The following is a 20,215-nucleotide window of genomic DNA, read 5'->3' as shown; positions in this document are numbered from 1 at the left end:
AATGGACTTGGCAGGTTTGATAAGAGCTGGAGTACTTGAAAGGTAATGGAATAAAATGTCATCTAATGCTGTAGTTGTCAATTTGTTTTTAATGACTCGTCGGGCAATAAAGAAAGAAGCATCCAGACAGTAAATGTAGACTGTTTGTTGGATGTTTTTTTATTGATTTTTAAACATTTCAAAAGAACATTGGACAAAATGTCATTTTAAACAAAATGAAAATTTGTCATACAGATTAAGAGTGGCATTGAAAACGGTCACGGTGGGAGATTGAAAGGGAAACGTGGGGATGAGTTGAGCTTTGATCCAGCAATCGATCCTGCACGAGCTGGTCACTTGACCCTCAATTGACCAGAAAGACGAGAAAAAAAAGACCATTCTAAGGAAGTGACCTACCCCTCAGCTCTGGATGTGCCTGCTTCGACGCCATCTTCAAAGATCACACATGTATGGTCTTCGGGGGGCAGGAATGTATGAGAATGATATTGGTGGACTTGGGCAGGGGGTTTATAAAAAATTAAACAAAACAAAACATCCAAAAGGGTGAAAACTCAAATGAGGAGTTTCCTGAAAACACTTTTGGACAACGGCGTGTGTGTGTCAGCATCTGCAAACTGTGATGTTTTTTTTTTTTTTTTTCGGGCCGGCCGGGGCAGGAGTGTGTGGTCTGAGTGGTTACCTTAGTGGGGGGGCCACCCCCCATCGTCCACAGCGGTTTTCGGGGGAGCCTAACGCTGCTGTTTTCCCCCATCCCGCGCTACAGCGGCGCACGTCCAAGGCAAGGGCTCAGAGTTTGGCTTCCTCCCACTCTAGCTGCAATAATCAGCAAGAGGAAGAAGGTGGCTGGAGCAGAAGCAACAACATGGCATGCAACTAACAAGTTTACATGGAGAAGCTGGAATATCATGGCGTGTGTGTGTATGAATGAGACTATCGCTCAAGTAGTGAGCACCGGCTGAAGATGTGCGTTGTGATTACTCACATGTAAAAGGTCGAGTAGCCAAATATAAAAACAAATCCAGGTATTAGTGTGCTTTTCCGGAAGGAGGTGGGGGGGTCAAAAGCGATCAAAAAGCCATCGATTCTTACATGGTTCCGCTCAGATTTGAAGGCAAACCATTTAAAGGGTCCTCAGCTTTCTTCACCACTGCTCTACAACTAACATCACATCCAAGCACAACCGTTCCAATCTCAAACATTGGGAAAACCAGTATTTGTTTAATCGGTGTAACATTGATTTCCAGCTACAACCCTTCACTTGCTTCGATACAAACTTGTTCAAACTCAACAGCTATCCCTCTCCAAACTCCAATTATTATTTCTGAACTGTCAATATTGCAGTGAAACATAATATTGACAGATACGTTCAATTTATAAAAGGCTAGAAGTATTTACAAAAGTCTCAAATAAACAAACGCCAGGTACGAAACGCAGCTGAGATGTCACACTTGGAAGAGTGATTTTAGATTGTTGAAGCCCAATTGATCTTATTGGCTTTCAGAATTGTCCATACATACAAAATTAAGAAGAGGGTGTGGGCGGACATATGAGTCACCTGAGAAAATATCATAAAATGTGGGGGCAGGGAAAAAAAAGAATTTTGATGGGACTATTCAACAAGTGAGCATGAAAGAAAGGTTTGCCTGAGTAGTCTGAGTATGAGAGATCTCAAACCTACTTAGCCCCACCAACAATTTGGTTAACGTCACAATGCTACAATGCAATGTTACTCCCGAAAACATCTATGATGATTTCTTATTATCACTGATAGATGCCACTGTAATGATGCCAATTATATATTCTGAACAGAATAGCAAAACATGGATGCACTTGGTGGGGGGGGGGGCAAAAAAGGGGGTTGAGTATGTCCTTTCAAAATGTATAAATTGAGCCAACGTACTCACAAACTGCCTGGTTTACTGTCAACATGGGTTCAAACATGTAAAGAGTCCGTGCCATATCAGCCAAGGCAAACCCTTATTCAACGGCAAGCAAAAACACCAACTTTTATCATCACCAAGTCAACTGTCCCTCTTCAAAATCATAATTGTTAATTTGAAAAAAAAAATGGATAGCATTCACTGTGCCGTAGAATTAATTCAAGCCAGATAGAGACACACTTAGCCAAAATTCCTCATTCAAATTAGATAGTTGCTGCCTGCTGCCTGCCTTCTCTCTTCAACTTCCCCATAGCCAAGTACTCATGTACATATGTACGCACATACACATACACACACGCATCTACTGTGTGAATGTCATGCGTGTGTATTTGTGTGTTGGGATGAGTGTGTGTTTGTGTATTGGGGTGACTATAAGGGTGATGGTTTATCGATAAGGGGGTTCTGGCGTGTTGTAAGGGTAATCATTGCGCTGGGGCATTTGATGCCCGTGTGCAGGTGTCTGCTCATACGGTGTGGATGCAGAGTAGCTTCCCCCCGGTGCGTAAGCTCCGGATGTATCGTACGCTCCCGACGCCCCGTAGCCTCCTGATGCATCGTAGCCAGCCGAGGCATCGTAGTTGCCGGAGTAGCTCTGCGAGGACGTATTGTAACTGGCAGGGGTGTCGTAGGTGCCCGGGGGTCCGTAGTCTGGGGTGGCTGAGTAAGATGGGGGCGCCGAGTACGTCCCAGGGGGCGGCGGGGCTGTGCTGGAGGAATCTGTGGTGGTCGGTGGAGGAGGGGGCGGAGGAGGGTTGGTGTAGGCATATTGGAGATACTGATACTGCTGCTGGTACTGCTGTTGGTACTGTTGGTACTGATTCATCTGTTGGTAATATTCTGTGTACGACCTGCAAATACAATTCAATAAGGGTGCATCAGTTTGAAGCAGGAAAACTAGCTAAATTTAACACAGGTGGCAAAAACTGTCATTTTGCCCCTTATTTTTTATTATTATTTTTAAACATCATAGAGTACATGGGGAAAGTCGTTAAGATTGCACAACTGTCCATGTTTATTATTTTGCTTTGTGTTGACTATTATGCTTTGTTACAGATGCAGCTGTTGTGAAAGCGCTACATAAATTAGGAAGTACTGTATTTTATTGTCCGTCTATATACACGCTCACATTAGTGGTGCGAGCTTGTGTCACTTCCGGATAGAGTGAACGCTGGCGCGAATGGCTGCCGCTGCTCACCCGCATAAAAAAAAAAATATTGTCTTGTGACTGTTAAAGGGCAACCGACGTCTCCGGACAAGTTGTATCCATAATTTGTAAAATGGCTTCAAATGACTTCTACTGAGCGTATTTTAACAAGATTCCACCACATATAGCTATATTTTACGTTTTAAGACTCGCTCTGAATATTCAGGAACACTTGTTTTTGAGTTGGTGACAAGTCCGTACGTGATGCCACGAAAGGACCGCCCCCTGACCGAAAAAAGACACATTGTAGCAGTCCTTCCATCACGTCAATGTATTTTGCTGTACATGTTTGGTCTGAGAACCGTGTTGCACCCAAAAGCCGCCAGAAGAGGGCAAGCTCCATATAAGGAATTTATCAGCCTGTGGAAGCGGAGGTGGCCACTGGAGGTCGCCATTTTGTGCCTCTTTTTTTTGGTTGAGAGATTTTCCCCCAATGTTGCCTCAAAATGGCACATATAATTATTTAATCGATTGCAAACATGTATGCTTTCCTCTTCACAACTATTTGAATCATATTCATAACTGGATGTGTTACAAAAAAGCATATTCTCCGAATCTGAAGCCATTGTTTTGATTCACAAGCAATGCAAGACGTCTTGGCGTGACGTCACGAACTGGGGACGGGACTTTCTGAAAATGCCCAATTCGCAGCTCAATTTTTTGCAGATTTTGGACACCTTAGGTCATTTTTATTGGTGTTTTGCATTTGACTAAAAATATCATACTGTGTGTTTTGGGTATTTTAGATGCTATAAAAGGTTTTTCTGATGTCAGTTAAAAAAACAAAAAAGTGACGTCGGTTGTCCTTTAAGTGTCCATGAGTTTGGAAAGGCGCTGAGAAATAAAATGTATTCCAGTAAAGTCTCGTTATATCGATATCGGTGATATCGATAGCACTGCTTGTTACGATACTATTTCTATGAACACAAGAAGAAAATTTACATGCCGCAGGATCGGATATATCGATAGTCCGGTTATATCGATATTTTTTCTGACTCCCGAGAATATCGATATAACGAGACTTTACTGTATTATTATTATTATTGTTGTTCTATCCAAAAAGACAGACACAAGGCAATAAAATACAGTCCAAGAAATGTTCCATCTGTTAAGGTAATATCCAAGTGTAGATGAGTATTTTGAATCACAGATTTTTAATTCCAATCAATTATCTTATTTACACCTGTTATTTGATCCTCCCACAAGCCCGGATGAATACAGAGGGTTGTGTCAGGAAGGGCATCCGACGTAAAAGCTTGGCCAAAACAAACATGCGGATCAAACCTCTAAAGAGGGAGGACACTGATGTGCTGTGGCGACCCCTTGAAGGGAAAAGCCGAAAGGAAAAGAAGAAGATTTGATCCTCCCACAATTTTATGGAAATCAATACACAAATGGTTCACTGGATATTCACCTAGCAACAGGATCGGTCCCTTCAGCGGTTGCAGGGTCTTCAACTACCCCGGGCGGTGTTGGCAGAAGAGCTCGGCGTTTGGTGCGATTCTGAGTGAAGGAACCTGGAGATGGGTCCGGAAGCAAGGGCGTCCGGTTCCCTCTGATCGGACTGCGATCTCGCTCCGTTTCTGATGTTCCTGAGGTTGTCGTTGTGGTTGTTGTTGTATTTGTTGTTGTGGTCGTTTTTCTCCCTGCCTGCTGCTCGGCCAGAACCTGACAGAAAGAGGAAAAAAAATATGTCACATACCAAAAACATAAAAATTGATGTACTGTTCTGTAGTCATCGAATCTTAAGACCTTTTGTCCCTCCTGGAAGAACTTGGCTCTTGCGGCCTCGAAAAGCGTTGTCGGATCTGGTGTGCTGTGAGGCTCGTACTCCTCAGCGGCAGTGGGCGCAACGGTGTGATTGGCTATGTCCTGGTACACCTGGTCGGCGACGGATCCGTAAACTTGGCTAGCGAGAGCGCCGTATATGACGCCATCAGCACCTTTTGAACTTGTAATGCCTTTCAGGGCAGCATAGGTAGGGTCAAAGGACGTGGTGTTGTAGAATGAGTTATGGACGCTTTGTTGAACCTGAGAAGCCAGACAGAAAAAAGGTAAAATCACTTGTAATTTCTGATAGAGTGTTTATGCACATTAGTAAACATATTACGTTATTTCATGTTTATATTAGTAAACATATGTTTTTTCATGTTTAGCTTAGTGTATATTATGAATTGTGCACGTTTAATTTCAGTCTAATTTAGTTAAATAAAACTATCAGTCTTATTAGTACAATAGCCGTGGAAGGAAAAAAGCAACAGCTCCAACTTCAATCTAAGACCCGCCCAACACTGAGTTGCTCGTGACCGATTGGACGGGAAAGGTCGACTTGTTCGCAACTGATTGGACAACAGATCGCCACTCTGTATGTTTAAAAACTTGGAGCGGGAGCTCGTTCTTGCTCTTGCCTTCTCTTGCTTCTCTTTGCTTCTTGTGCTCATGTCTTCGTCCCACCGAGAGGAGAAGTGCTTTCTCTGCCTCATTAGAATAAAGTAGATGTTTGTCCACCATCTATTGTACTTGCTGATATTTTTATCAAGTGAACTCCAGACAATGCGCGAACCAGGAGAGACAAACGAAGTTTTAACCGGACATTAATTGGTGCCGAAAAACCCGTGCTACGTCGACCAGCCTTTGCTCGAGGACCACAACCTGGGTGACCAGTCAAAGCGAGACGGGAGCTAAAGAAGCTCTTGGCGATTGACCCGTTTTATGATTTTTCGACGGGAGACCCGCATTGAGATGCGCGTCAAATCTGCGCTTTGATTGGGACAACCTACGGAAGAAACGAAGTTTTTTTTTCGTTCTTCACTAAAGCCTGTTCGCGGAAAATCCTCCACGCGAGAGACAGGAAGAATCACAACTTTCTGGTGGCAGTTGGGCTCCTCGCGTTCTGGCTGAAGGACTACACGGCAGCATTCAAAAGTTCACTAAGTAAGTAGCGCGCTAGCTAGCAGCCATTGTTTGAATGCATTGTGAGACCTCCTGGCCAGAGAGTCTCTTTTCCACTTGACTCACGTACGGACCGGTGTGAAGCGATTTTCGTTAGGCAAGGTGGCCAAATGAGAATACGTGTGCCGGTGGAGGAGTGCATATTAAGGTGCACGCAATATCCACACGCCGAAATGTGAATCGGAAGTTTTCCAGCGAAAGAATATTGTTCACAAGGTGGTGATAGCTGGGATTCAGTTTGTGTGGTGGACCGCTTTTAGTCTGTAGAGCGGAAGTGTTTTAGGGCAGCTGCCATTGTACTGAGTCGAGAGGAAAGAAATAAGATCAAAAATACATTTTTAACTTGGTTTGTCTATGCTAGCATCGTGGCTCAGAGAAAGTTCTTTGTCTCGGAGAGAAGAAAGGGTGGGGGCGAAGTCATTTGAGCCGTTGGTGTGTGTGTGTTGGTGTGCGTGTGTGCGTAAGAGCATTCCTTGTGTGTGTGCGTGAACGCGCATCCTGGCTGAGGACTGGCGCGAATCACGCCCTTTGTTCTTGGGTTTGAATCAACATCGCGAGGTGTGCTTCCTTTCTTGTGATAGCTGAAGAAGGAATTTGTTGTTGCAATCGTGAAAATGGGTGCTATTTTTTCTAAAAAGACCCCAATTCATAGGGACGTAGAGTTTATGTCCAAAAAGTTCCCAGGTAGCGAACTTTATTGCAAGAAATGGATGGACTGTAGTACGTTCTCTGGTTCTTTACAACTCCAGCCTCTGAAGGAAGTTTTGTTTCTATTGAAACTTCAAGAAGCATCCGCGATGAAAAAATCTCTTGGAAAGATACGTGCCGAGATAATTGCCTGCGAAGCTTGGATTGCGCAAGCAAAAATCAGAGAGAGAGAAATGGAAGCCAAACGGATGAAAAAAGAGGAGAAAGCGATAGTTGCAATGTCTTCCAAAGTGAGCTCTGACGATGAAACTGTGGCTTCGTCTGTTGCACGTCCCAATGAAAAGTTGGTAGGAAATGGAGAGCAGCCATTGTTTCAATCCCCAGGGCTCCCCCACGGGAGGCGAGGGGGAGAGGCGGGGGGCTGCCCCGTCGAGGCGCCACGACCCCCCTCCTCCTCCGCGGAGCTGAAGAAGGGGGAGGACGCCATTTGTTCAACCCCTGTGGGGCGGGTGGGCCCCCCTGGGTGGGCCCCCCAGGTGATGACTCCAAATGTCTGTTGGGCAGACCAGCAGAATGGAGCGCTTATGACCCCTACTGGAGGAATACGAGGATTACAACCTGAGATGGCAAATCAGATTGCCGCTGATTGTGTCTCTTCTCGTACGAGGAGCAAAGCAAATTGTTCTGGACAATTGTATCCGTTTGAAGAGTTGAATGGAATTGAAATGAATAATGGAAGCGACTGTGACGCTTTGCCACTCATTCAGGTAGCAAATCCTAATTCTTCAAGCATACATGATCAAACTATCTTGGTTTATCGGCCATGGAGCGACAGTGATGTTGCAGAAGCGTGTAAAGGACTAGGTAATGTTGTTGAAAATGCAGAAAGTTGGACTGAGAATTTTGAGGAATTATGTGCTTCTTATCAGTTGAATGGACAAGAAACACTTAAGGTTTTCAGGAGATGCTTGGGACACCATTGGAATCGGGTGAAAGGTGACTTCACTGGGAAAACATCGATGGGAACAAATATGACGTACGAGGAAGCGTCAACCCAACGAAGATTGGTTTGTGAAAACATCCGAACATTATGGAAGAAAACACCAAACTTTGGCTTGATTCAGAATTGTAGACAGTTACGTGGGGAAGACATTAACATTTTTCGGGGACGCTTGGAAAATGTTTTTCGAAACCACTGCTGTATTCCTGAATCTGCTGATGAGAATTCTATATATGTCAACCAATTCAAGCAAACATTTTTGCAGAATTTGACGCCGGAAATTGGAGATTTCATTCGCAAACATTATGTCCAACACCGGACTGGAAGGTTGGTTGATCTCATGGAATGGGCAATACACGCCCAAGAAGTGGTGAGAAAAAAGTGGGGAAATGGTGCAGATTCGCCGATGGAACATGTGATGGCATCTACCATGGGTAACATAATGGAGAACGTGTTATACCAGGATCGGATGAAGAGACGGATGCCGCACAATGATCGATGCTACAGTTGTGGCAGTGTAGGGCATATGGCTCGCCACTGCAAAAAGAAACCTATACCGAAAAGGAAACATGGGAAATCTTACAGACCTCCACCATATAATACGCGATATGGTGAAGGACATAAAACAAAACATTCAGATTGACGCGAGGAACCCCATTTCAACACTGATGACAACAGTCACAACAGTGAGGAATGGGAATCAATAAAACCAGTTGAAATCTTGGATTTGACTAATGTGTTTGCCTTAACCTTACCGGAAAACGAAAAACCTTATTATTGGCTAAAAATCGGGAAAAAGGATGTCAAATTTCTTTGCGATAGTGGTGCATGCAGATCAGTGTTAAGAGACACCATTCCAGGTGTCACTCCGAGTCGACAACAAATTTCTGTGGTATCTGCAGATGGGAAAGTGACATTGTTACCGATTTCTAAACCAATAAAAATTTTAGATGAGGGACTAAGTCCATACAAGGTCACTATGGTCTTGAGTGGAGAGTGTCCTATAAATTTGTTGGGGAGAGACCTGTTACAAAAATTGCAAATAGCTTTAATACCAACAGAAGAAGGGTATAAACCCAAAAAAGTGAATTTTCTGGAGTCCTTCGTAGTTGACGCTATGGGGGACCCAGTAAAGGTCGATTCATTAGAATTATCACTGATGGCCACTTTAGGGGCGGAGGACTTTCCAGACGTCCCTGCCACCCTTTGGTCATCGGGAAAAACTGATGTGGGCTTACTTAAAACAGCGAAACCAGTTGAAGTATTGCCTAAAACGACTTATCGACCAAGACTTAAACAATATCCATTGAAACAGGACGCTATTATTGGCATCACCCCTGTAATACGGGATATGGTGAAAGCTGGTATTTTGATTGAAGACCCAACTTGTGAATGTAATACACCGATATTTCCTGTTAAAAAAGTGGAATCTGGAGTTTGGAGAATGGTGCATGATTTACGACAGGTAAATAAATCCATACAATCACGTGCTCCGTGTGTGCCAGACCCGCACACATTATTGAACAGTTTAAAACCTGACAAAAAATGGTTTACAGTGATTGATTTGAGCAATGCCTTTTTCTCCATTCCATTACACAAAAATTCACGTCATTGGTTCGGATTTACATTTAATGGGAAAAAATATACATATACAAGATTACCACAAGGGTTTACAGATAGTCCTACAATTTTTTCACAGGAAATGTCTTCGTGTATTGCTGATTTTAAACATCCTGAATCTTCTCAGATTCTTTTGTATGTTGACGACATCTTAATTGCTTCACCGACTGAAGATGAGAACAAGACTGTATCAATAGCTTTGTTCCAATATTTAGCGAATACAGGTAACAAAGCTTCTTTGGATAAATTGCAGTTCTGTCAACAAGAAGTAGTTTTCTTAGGACATCTTTTGTCAAGAAAGGGAAGAGAGTTGACAACTAAGAGAAAACAGACAATTTTGCAGGTTCCTCGACCTAAGACGAAAAAACAGATGATGACGTTTTTGGGACTGTGCAATTATTGCAGAACTTGGATTCCGCATTATGCACAAGTTACCCAACCATTATTGACACTTATATACCAAGACGAAATGGCACTGAAAGACTCTATTCAGTGGACCGAAGAGGGCAGTAAAGCATTTACAGAATTAAAAAATTTGATAGCAAACACTAGCGTCTTAGCTTTACCTGACTATGACAAACCTTTTGTTCAAACAGTTGACTGCAAAGACAAATACATGACTTCAGTCCTGTTACAAAAGCATGGACAAAAGCTGAGACCAGTTGCATTTTATTCTAAAAGAATGAATCAGATCCAGGTGCTTTGTTGGCAAAATGGTTGTGTGAAATGTTGTACAACAACAAAGAGGTCCACAGCACGTGTACTGCCGCAGTCCTGTGTTCCCTTTGCAGGAACAGAGAGGCTGCTGGGCTCCCCGAAGGCGCTGATCAAGGTCTGCGCCAAAGTGGGAGGGGCCATTCACCGTGCTGATAACCACGCCAACTGCCATCAAAATCGCCGAGAGGTCCACCTGGGTGCATCAAAGCCACTGCAAAATCGTTCACCAACCAGATCCGGAGCAGGTGGAAGAGAGACGGAGCCAAACCACTCAATAGCCATGGGTTTGGTCCACATCATCTTGCTGTATGAATTAGTGGAGGCAATCCAGATGACGCACGTAAAGCCTCCCATTCCATCAGCCTGCCAGACTCCACCATTGCAACCAACAATGACAGAAAAGTGCCCTAGCATGGCACATCCTGTAGCCTGCTTGCCACTACAAGATGCAGGAATCATCTCATTTCCTCTTAACATCCTCAGGAACGAAGCACGACAAACGGGAAGTGATTACCCTCATGGTTCTTGGTACGCTCGTATCAAGTCAGGGAAGACTTGGACCACTGGTTGGGACTCAGTTGTGGTCCATTCTGAGCCCAAAACAAAATGGGTTCAAAATAGCTGTGCCCAAGAAGCAAAACGAATTGTCAGAAAGATAACTCAAGGGAACTGGTTAGGAACTGGAACTGGCACAATGACAGATATCCAACTCGTTATCGTAACCCACAAGGTTGCGGGATGCATGGACTTGAGACTCTGTCCTGATTTTCGTGAACATCACACTGGTTTTCCTGTAACTATATGCATGTTGTCATCTTTGACAACACCAGTCGTGACATCGCCTTTCCAGCGCAAACCGCATATCAAACCGACAGCCTGGATGGAAACACCTGACAAAAAAGCCCAAAATTCAGATGTCATGGACGCATTATATCAACCATTTGCAGGAGAAAAACATGACTGGAATCCGTTGTTATCAAACACGTGGTATCGTTATGCTACATTAATTGCTAAACAAAATAGGAAAAGTAATTGCTTTGTTTGTTCTTTTATGCCACATTCTGTAACGCAACAAAGAGTGCATTCAAAGGTATTTGGAGATAAAATGGCTCGAGCTGCGTATATGTTAATATCTTCGCATAAACCTGATCAACATTTTCCAGTTCTTCGCAATGCTTCGAGAGGAGAGATTGTTCCAAGTTTGGATACCATTTTGGAAACTGAAAATCAGGTTATGACCGAGAGCGGATTGCGATTACCAGTATGCGTTGCAATGTACGGTACAGGTCAAAATCTAGGTTTTATAGATGAGAATAGATGTTTATACGTGCTACCGTTAAACACTAATGTCACCATTTTACCTGTATCTTCACATCTTTGGTGGTTATGTGGTTGGAAAGTATATTCTTTTATTCCTCCGAAAGCCTACGGTATGTGCGCACCTGTTACTGTGACTGACAATACTTTCATCATTACCAGTCGTCCAGCACACCATCATGTGAAAAGAAGAGTGTCGTTTAAGCCCCACGATTCGATCTGGGGAACTGATGTTCCAGAACAATTCAAACACCATAGCACGGGAAGTAAGGTAATGTTAGCTCTTTTTCCACAAATTGGAGTAGCTAAAAACATGCTACGAATTGAAACAATTGACTACAGGTTTCAAGTGTTTGTAAACGCCAGTTTGGAAGTAGATGAAATGTAAAACACTGAAATTGCAGCAATTAGACAAATGGTGCTGCAAAATAGAATGGTTTTGGACCTTTTGACAGCCCCACAAGGGGGCGTCTGTGCTATGGTGGGTGATACTTGTTGTACGTACATACCCGAAGAAGCGAATTCCATAAACATGACTGATGCTCTGTCTGTTGTCAGGGATCTCAGAGATGCCATGGCCAAAGATCACCGGCCTGATCAACCGTGGATCTTTGACGGGCTCTTTGGGGGCTCTTGGTATAAGACTTTGCTCAGACTGTTTATCCCATTCGCAATTGTGATTGTACTTATTTTCTTAGTCATTGGTTGTATTATTCCATGCTTAAGAACAATGCTAATGAATATGATAACTAATTCTCAGGTGAATTACGCAAAGGTTTTGTATCAACAAATGCGTGAAGGGGACCCAGTGTTGTAGCTAGGGATAGTACACCATGGCCAGAGAGTGGTTGCTCCAAAGAACAAAAGCAAAAAAAAGAAAACGGAGAGCCGAGAAGGAGTTTTCCTCATTAAAAACCCTCAAAAATGGAGAGGTTATATATCACAGCAGCAAAATTGTGATAGAGGTTTTTCGCCTTCTCCATGGTAAGTTAAATAATATTAGACGTTGGATAGATGAGATTAGAATGGTTCCCTGTGCAATTAGTATGACGTGCATGCATGAAATCTTTTGGAAATGTATGAACTGATGTTTAAATGTACAACAGGAGGGAATGATAGAGTGTTTATGCACATTAGTAAACATATTACGTTATTTCATGTTTATATTAGTAAACATATGTTTTTTCATGTTTAGCTTAGTGTATATTATGAATTGTGCACGTTTAATTTCAGTCTAATTTAGTTAAATAAAACTATCAGTCTTATTAGTACAATAGCCGTGGAAGGAAAAAAGCAACAGCTCCAACTTCAATCTAAGACCCGCCCAACACTGAGTTGCTCGTGACCGATTGGACGGGAAAGGTCGACTTGTTCGCAACTGATTGGACAACAGATCGCCACTCTGTATGTTTAAAAACTTGGAGCGGGAGCTCGTTCTTGCTCTTGCCTTCTCTTGCTTCTCTTTGCTTCTTGTGCTCATGTCTTCGTCCCACCGAGAGGAGAAGTGCTTTCTCTGCCTCATTAGAATAAAGTAGATGTTTGTCCACCATCTATTGTACTTGCTGATATTTTTATCAAGTGAACTCCAGACAATGCGCGAACCAGGAGAGACAAACGAAGTTTTAACCGGACATTAATTTCCCTCACATGGGATTTAAGAATCATTGCGCTTGCTATTAAGAAACCTTGAATGCAGTGTAAGCTTAACCAACCGAGGCTTTAACTTCTTTGAAACACCTACGAAACATTATACTCACTCAGATAGTAACAACAAAATTAACATATCGAATGCTCACAGTGAATGTATGTAATGTTATCATTTCTCAATAAATCATGTAATCCCTACTTGTATTGGAAGCCCGGCAGCAGCTGCTGCAGCCGCCGCCAGCACAGCAGCATGACTCTGGTGATGCTCCATGGAGCCAGCCGGCCGAGGAAGTAGACCCTCTCTACCACCTGCCAGGAAAAAGAGTGTGAAACATGATGACATTAAGGGTTTCTTTGTTTTTTATTTCCAGGACAGTTTCAAAACCGACAAAAAAACAAAAACAAAAAAAAAAGTCATCAATAAATAATAACACACCGACTGAATTCCCAGACGTCATAAGCTGGTTAACCAAAGGTTGAGCTTTGGAGAGCTCTACAGCCAGCTGCCGGCCCTTAAAAATGGTCCCGTTGAGTGCGTCGATGGCTGCCATGGCCTCCTCTTTCCTTTCCATGTGCACAAATGCATAGCCCACATTTGAACATAATCGGGCTGTAGGAGACAAAGAATGCTATTTGTCATCAGAGGAAAACAATTACACTGCAGATCAAATAACCAATTCAAGTATATTCCCAATTTGTAAACATACATTATTTCCTTGCTTTCTTTTAATCGTAATTATGTTATTTGAACCATGCAAGTTTGAACCCAGCCTAATAAAGTATTTCCTTAAATATAAAAAGGTACATTCGAATGAATACACATGATTGAACACAAGTATTCTTTGGTGAATGTGGATGTCACCTTTGACTTTGTCACAATCTAAAACTCTTCCGAATGTCGAGAAGAGGCCGTGCAGGTCATCGGCAGAGCATGTTGCACTCAGATTCCCCACAAATACTTTAGTGGAGTTGGGAGGCCGTGCGCGTGACTCCTCCACCACAAGGGGTCTGCCTCTGTACTCCTTGCCGTCAAGATGCCGAATGGCCCTGTTGAAAAAAAAATACATCAGAATCAGAATCATCTTTATTGCCAAGTATGTAGGACACATAATGCTTGCATTATAGTAAACAATGACAGATTTATCACACACACTCACTTTTTTTAACAGGTTAGACTTACGCTAAAATAAAGGTCAATCATGAGTGACACAATGTTAATTTGAAATCAAATATAAAGTAATGACTTTGACTTTTCATGTAACAATATGCAAACTAGAGAAGTGTACTAAAGCATTGAACTTATCTGAAGTCCAGATACAGTATTTATATTATATAATAATAATAATTTCCAGCAGCTCGTATATTTTGTTTTTCTACTTTCATTCCTCTCATCACTTTGCTGCTGTGAAATGTAAATTTCTCCACTGCGAGACTAATAAAGGCAAATCTAAATCCAAATCCAAATACATTTCATTTATAAGCGTATTTAGCCTACCAACTGACCGAACCAAAATAGCAGAATTTACAATTTGAAAAATGCATGCTACCACATTACAATGCTGACTGGCATTAAATTAACTGTTCAAATGTACATGTGAAGTCAATGATTCTGTGTATGGCCTGTGATTGACTGCATACCAACTGATCCGTAACCCTAATGAGTCTCCTTGAAATTTACAATGTCAAAGGGAAAACCTCACTGGATATACCTGTCAGCAGCTCCGTCTCCTTTCAGGGTAACAAAAGCATACTGTCTGAGCAAGGAGCAGGTGTTAATCTCTCCATAGGGTGCAAAGAGCTTGTTGATCTCGTCTTGAGTCGCATCAAGAGGAAGGTTTCCCACAAACAACTTGACGTTGTCGCCACTCATCTCTGGAACAACGAGGCATCTGCAAGTAAATGGTGGATTAAGAAAATTAGCTGAATAAAAATAGCAACGACAATACTCAACGGTGTCTCCATTCATCGCAATTAAACGAGTTTCATAATTACAAAAGTATTACCTTGTATGTACTGTGCGATAAGGTATAAGGTAGGTCAAGTAAATTTATTCATAAATGTATCTTTTGCTTTCTGAACTCCTAAGAAATAAAGGCACGAAACCATCGCAATTCAATGCTACATTACAAACACATGGCACTAGTGGACAATTTAAATGAATAATTATTTAGGTGTAGTTTTTTTTACCTCAATATATTATCCCAACGAACAATGTCGGTGATTTAGAAGTGAATACATTGCTGTCCCTTGCGATAATTCCATGGGGGAACGCTACTGCGGTTTACGTTGGTCGTGGTGGGAGGTACACGGACAGTTTTGTTATTTTTGTAGGTGTTACTTGGCATAAATAAAGTTTGAATAACTACCAGTTTCATTCGGCGATAACAAGTGTGCATCTCTTCGAAGAAGGATTGTTTCCAAAAAATTGCTCAAGTTGAATCAGAGCGAGTTGACTTGGGCTAACAGGTACATTAGCTAAGCAAATAAAGCTATTAGCTCCACGTCATAGACCTTAACGTGGGCCAAATATACCGTTTATTGTGTGCAGATACGGACAATGTATTCTATATAAAACTGGTAAACTATATAAGAAAAGCAACAGCGTGAAGGAAGTAAGGCCGGTGACGCGACGGCTGGAAACGACATCTTGTAGAAGCTGGCTAATATTAGCTACAGTAGCTTAGATCTGCTAGCAATATCACAACAACACAAACCTCTTTCGTGCGTTTTCATTAAATTTGCACTTTAGAAGTAAAACAAACAACCCGGTTTAAGCGAACAAGCACCACCATGCCGCTACTTTCACATTAACAAAGCGGGAATAGTAAGGATTTTCGTTTAGCATTTAGCTAACGGAGAGCTTACCCAACGCGGTCCCCGAAGCCGTATTTCAAATTGCACATCCGGCTTTGGTTTTCTTTAGGGCAACAGAGGGTGCACTTTCGACAAAAACTAAACCGTCGTGACGTACTGTATTTTTCACTACAAAGAAGGGGGTTTAAAAATAAATATCAATTCAACATATTATTAGAATGTATCATTGTTTTAATTTCCCGTGCTTAGCCTTGACATTTTTTTTAATAACGCTCAATTATGAGCTCCGTAAACGGGAATACAGGTGTGTGACGTCATGACGAAGTGCGACATATTTTTTTTGTATTCCTTCCTTTAAACTTTGTTTTTAAAACCGTACTTTGTGCGGTCGCCCTGCATCTCATAATAACAATTATCTCTTTTATACTAAATATACATGTACTATTCATGAATGTTTACAGGTGATAACAGGTGAGAGGGGAGGAGCTAACAAAGAAGAAGAAGGAAATGAAATGAAGAGGAAAAGGAAGACAAGAGTAGGAGGAGAAAAGGAGAGAAAAGAAGACACCTCTGGACGTGGGAGCTCGTGTTATGACAGACCACAGTGTTACTTTCCATAGAAGGGTATCATAATAATTAATATTATTCATAATAGAAGCATGGTTTTTGTCCAAAGAAACTCAAATGTGTGAAAGGAGCAACCAGGTAAAAGCATTCCTGTTATGTGTACGTTTGAGAAGCTTACCTTAGAGTATAATGTTGAAATATGAACCACATATATGTTTCACTCATGTTGCATAATGCATTGTACCGTAATCCTGTTGTCAATTCTGTGTGAACACTGTACTTTCTGCATTTATTTCCACAGCTCCCCATAAGCTCTGTCTGCCTGTGAACCAAGTCTGAACTTGCTGACACGGTCCAGGATTTATCACGCAGGTGTGTGCAGTGCTTCCTGTTGTAAAAAGCTTAGGTTGCAGCTTGCTGAGTTTTATGAACCACGGCTGTTACAATGGATTGAATTTATTCAAATATTTGAACAATTGAAGATACTTAAACTCATCTAGTTTCAATATCTTGAGTGAGACCAGGGTGGAGCGGGAGACCGACAGGCCGATCGGTGCAGCGTCTGCTGTGATTCGGACTTTGTATCAGTCTGGCATGGTCAAAAAGGAACTTCACCAAAAGGCAAAGCTTTCAATTTACAGAGTTTTTGATCTCTTGATTTTACAGATGGCCCAGCAAGATGAGCCTCTGTATGATTTTCCGGAGCCCAACCAGGGGTCAGAGCACAAGTTTATGGGCCACCAGCGTGGAGGCGGGTCCCTCAAGAGCGTCAGCGTCCTGGACCGGCTTTTGTTGACAGTGCCCGTCTGGCTACAGTTGTCAATCAACCCTGCCACTGCTCTGCACATTCTGCAGAGGGAGCCTCCTGGGGTCAGACACGCAAAACAAAAAATCAAAAATACTCGCTGGTTTGGCTTTTTTAGCCTTTCTGAACTTGACAATCCAGTCATGCGTTGCCTTGCAGGCGTTCCTAGTGCGAAAGTCCCGGACGTCCCAGAGAAATGTATTATGTGTGCGTCTGGTGGATGACAGCGTGCCATCCTTTGTGCAACAGTTTGGCATTAGGGAAGAACATTCGAGTGAGTCTTGATGATGATGCTAGTTGACTTTCAAGTTCGTATGTACCAGAATCAATAAACTGCAGCTTCACTTGTCAATCTCAGCTCTGACTCTGGAGACATCAGCCATCAGTTTTCCAGACCTTCCAAGACTTGTTTCATTCTATTGTGTCAGCAGGTAAAGATCATTTTACACTCATTCTATCATGCAATGCGCCTAGTTCTATGGTGAGAATAATAAAAAATATTAAATACCGTAATTAACTCATTCTACTTTTGTACTAGAGATGTATTACCCTTTCCCCTGGAGCTTCCTGAGGCCATTGCTAGAGCAACCTCCCACAAAGAGCTGGAGTCTATCTCTCACATGGGAATAGGTTGGTTTCTTTCAAAATCAAATATTTCTTCATCTCTGTGGATCAGTTTATTTTTGTTTCTTTGAAACCGTTGCTATTTTGAGGGCCTCAGTGTGCCCCAAAATAAATAAAATCTAATTTATGTATTTTAGGGATCTCCAACATAACTTCGAAAGACCTATTCAATACCATGCCCTACAAAGTTACACAAAAAGACGACCATTTCAATGAGTAACATTGGGTCTATCTATAACAGTATGCCCCATTACAAACAGGAAATGAGCCATTTTGTTTTGAAGTTGTCATTTTTGTAGCAAAGTCTATTTTTCCCCTTCTCATCAATTTTGTGGATCAACATTCAAGTTATTAGACATGACATTCTATAATTTCGTCACTAGAATTCTGGAGTTCACACCTCAATGTACGGGGGCCACGGGAGCCACTGAAGACCCAGACGAACAAGGACAAGACACAGACCTCTTTAGTCTCACTCCCACAGGATGCGGCCCCACAACCACCTTCCTCGGCTCTGCCTGATTCCGCTTCTCAGCCTGACTCGGTGAACCAGATGACAATTGCTGAATGTCAGCAAAAATCATGCCCAAACTCTGACCTGTTCCGTGAATTCTGTCCCATTGAGACACGCAGCCCCAGGGAGCTGGACTGCGGCTCGGGCCTGGGCGCCCTTTGCTTCATCAACCCTCTTTTCTTGCAGTCTGACAGCATCCTGTCCAAGCGGCGCCTGATGAAACGAAGCTTCAAGGTGCGGGTGTCCACAGAGACATCATCCCTTATGTTGCCTCCCCTCGCTCCACCACCTCCACCCCCTCTTATGCCCAAAACTAGAAGAAAAGTCCAAAAGATGACTACACCTGCATCCCAGGACTGCCAATCATCACACTCCTCACCTGCAGAAGAGGAAATAATGGATGGCAGACTCCCGTCATTATTGGAACATCCTCCTGTCAACCCGGACTACATGCAACCATTTTCAGTCTCCCCCTCACAGTGTTCGTATCCCACTGAATACGTTCCGCCACTTCCTCCCAAAATGTCTCACACCCCTCGTGACCCTCCTGCAGATTCTCAACCCAACTTGTCGAATTATCAATTCCCATCTCTTTCGCCAAGGGCTCCTTTGTCCCTCTCCGCTTCCCCTTATCAGTCTCCGTCCTCTTCCCCCAGTGTCCCCTTCTCTTTGTCGCCCTTCTTCTCACCTTCCTTGGCTCAACTGGTAGAGACCAGTCAAACACCGGAGTCCAGATCTAGGGTGGAAGAGGGACCACATGAGGAGAACAGAGTGGAGGAACTCCACAATGAAATGGCAGCTGCCTCTCTGGCTGACACAGATAGCTGCAGTTCCTTCAGTAGTTTGGAGGAAGAGATAGAGACGCCACAAGAAGGCAATGATCATGTGCAGCAAACAGAATCGGGGTAAATTGCGATGCAATTTATAAGTGGTGACAGTATTAAACCTTGCGTCTGTGTAGGCGCTCAGTCATACAGGAGTGGTCCATCGATCAAAAAGTTTCTTCAGTCGTCATCTGTACTTCTTTGAAGGTGTCGGACGTTTCGCTCCTCATCCGAAGAGTCGTCAGCGAACTAAAGTTGTGCTGGTAGCATTTGCCCTTCATATATTCCTAATGGGCAGAGGTGGCGGTGCCAGACCTCCGCTTTGGTAGGTCCCTGCTCTAAGTTTGGGGGGAGCAGTGGAATACTTTCTGAAGATAATCTGATTACTTCTTTTGTTCTGTCTGATTATGTTCTATGCTTAGCTCTGATAGCCCCATTCGCTCTGGTATCACCTCATCAGCATGACTAAGCCTGTAGTAACGACCTAAGAAGTCTGTTGTAATTTGGATCATGCTTACGATATCGTAGGCTTCCCATCGGCTCCCGTGGTCTCCTTCAGGCCCACCAAACCCTCGCCGGCTTCCAGCAACACACGCAGGATCACGAAACGTGCCTGCATGTGAGCCTGAATATATATAGGGCCAGAGCTACCAGCACAACTGTGGTTCACTGACGAAGCTCTTCAGATGAGCGAAATGTCCAACACCTTCAAAGTACAGATGTCGGCTGAAGAAACCTTTTCTAGTATTCAACCTAATTAAAACTTAATGTGCCAAAAATACATTTCCAGCAATATTCTCTAAAGTGTTTCTATCAAAAGAATTGCGCTATATAAATCAATATATATGTATTGTATTCATTTAGGTGTTTGACTTATGTTTTGCAGTATGGTGGACGAGTGTCTTGTCAGGTCCAAAATTTGAATACAGAATGTATACAATAAAATATTGCCAGACAATTTTATTGTGTACAGTCCATCATGAATTGATTTGAACATACTGTATTAAGTTGTATGTTAAATG

General features: G+C 42.7%; 2 protein-coding genes across 2 annotated transcripts; one reads left to right on the top strand and one right to left on the bottom strand.

Annotated features, from left to right (window-relative positions):
* Positions 1-140: 140 nt before the first annotated feature.
* Positions 141-15,957, bottom strand: rbm14a (RNA binding motif protein 14a). Its single transcript, XM_089016797.1, has 8 exons — positions 15,911-15,957; positions 14,755-14,934; positions 13,908-14,092; positions 13,482-13,655; positions 13,245-13,354; positions 4,897-5,175; positions 4,559-4,812; positions 141-2,788 (listed from the first exon to the last, which is right to left on the bottom strand). The coding sequence occupies exons 1-8, from the start codon at positions 15,946-15,948 to the stop codon at positions 2,326-2,328; spliced, it is 1,683 nt and encodes a 560-aa protein (XP_088872923.1). The 5' UTR covers positions 15,949-15,957; the 3' UTR covers positions 141-2,325.
* rin1a (Ras and Rab interactor 1a) lies at positions 15,417-20,102 on the top strand. The gene is made up of 8 exons (XM_089016802.1): positions 15,417-15,511; positions 16,321-16,564; positions 16,728-16,798; positions 17,093-17,296; positions 17,391-17,505; positions 17,590-17,662; positions 17,770-17,861; positions 18,239-20,102. The coding sequence occupies exons 4-8, from the start codon at positions 17,093-17,095 to the stop codon at positions 19,276-19,278; spliced, it is 1,524 nt and encodes a 507-aa protein (XP_088872928.1). The 5' UTR covers positions 15,417-15,511; positions 16,321-16,564; positions 16,728-16,798; the 3' UTR covers positions 19,279-20,102.
* Positions 20,103-20,215: the final 113 nt, after the last annotated feature.

The sequence above is a fragment of the Hippocampus bargibanti genome, linkage group LG16, assembly GCF_051943395.1.
Source record: "Hippocampus bargibanti isolate YZ-2025 linkage group LG16, ASM5194339v1, whole genome shotgun sequence".
In the NCBI taxonomy this organism is placed as follows: Eukaryota; Metazoa; Chordata; class Actinopteri; order Syngnathiformes; family Syngnathidae; genus Hippocampus; species Hippocampus bargibanti.
The sequence above is the reverse complement of the archived record's forward strand: the minus strand, read 5'-3'. Positions and strand labels throughout refer to the sequence as shown.

What these genes read in the sequence shown, in the direction of transcription:
- rbm14a (XM_089016797.1), bottom strand. Translation starts at nt 15,948, where the DNA reads ATGTGCAATTTGAAATACGGCTTCGGGGACCGCGTTGG. An exon ending in GGCTTCGGGGACCGCGTTGG is followed by an intron (nt 14,935 to 15,910) that starts GTAAGCTCTCCG and finishes ATTTACTTGCAG; the next exon opens with ATGCCTCGTTGTTCCAGAGA. An exon ending in CTGCCGGGCTTCCAATACAA is followed by an intron (nt 5,176 to 13,244) that starts GTAGGGATTACA and finishes CTGGCTTCTCAG; the next exon opens with GTTCAACAAAGCGTCCATAA.
- rin1a (XM_089016802.1), top strand. Translation starts at nt 17,093, where the DNA reads ATGGCCCAGCAAGATGAGCCTCTGTATGATTTTCCGGAGCCCAACCAG. An exon ending in TGCAGAGGGAGCCTCCTGGG is followed by an intron (nt 17,297 to 17,390) that starts GTCAGACACGCA and finishes GTTGCCTTGCAG; the next exon opens with GCGTTCCTAGTGCGAAAGTC. An exon ending in CATTAGGGAAGAACATTCGA is followed by an intron (nt 17,506 to 17,589) that starts GTGAGTCTTGAT and finishes TGTCAATCTCAG; the next exon opens with CTCTGACTCTGGAGACATCA.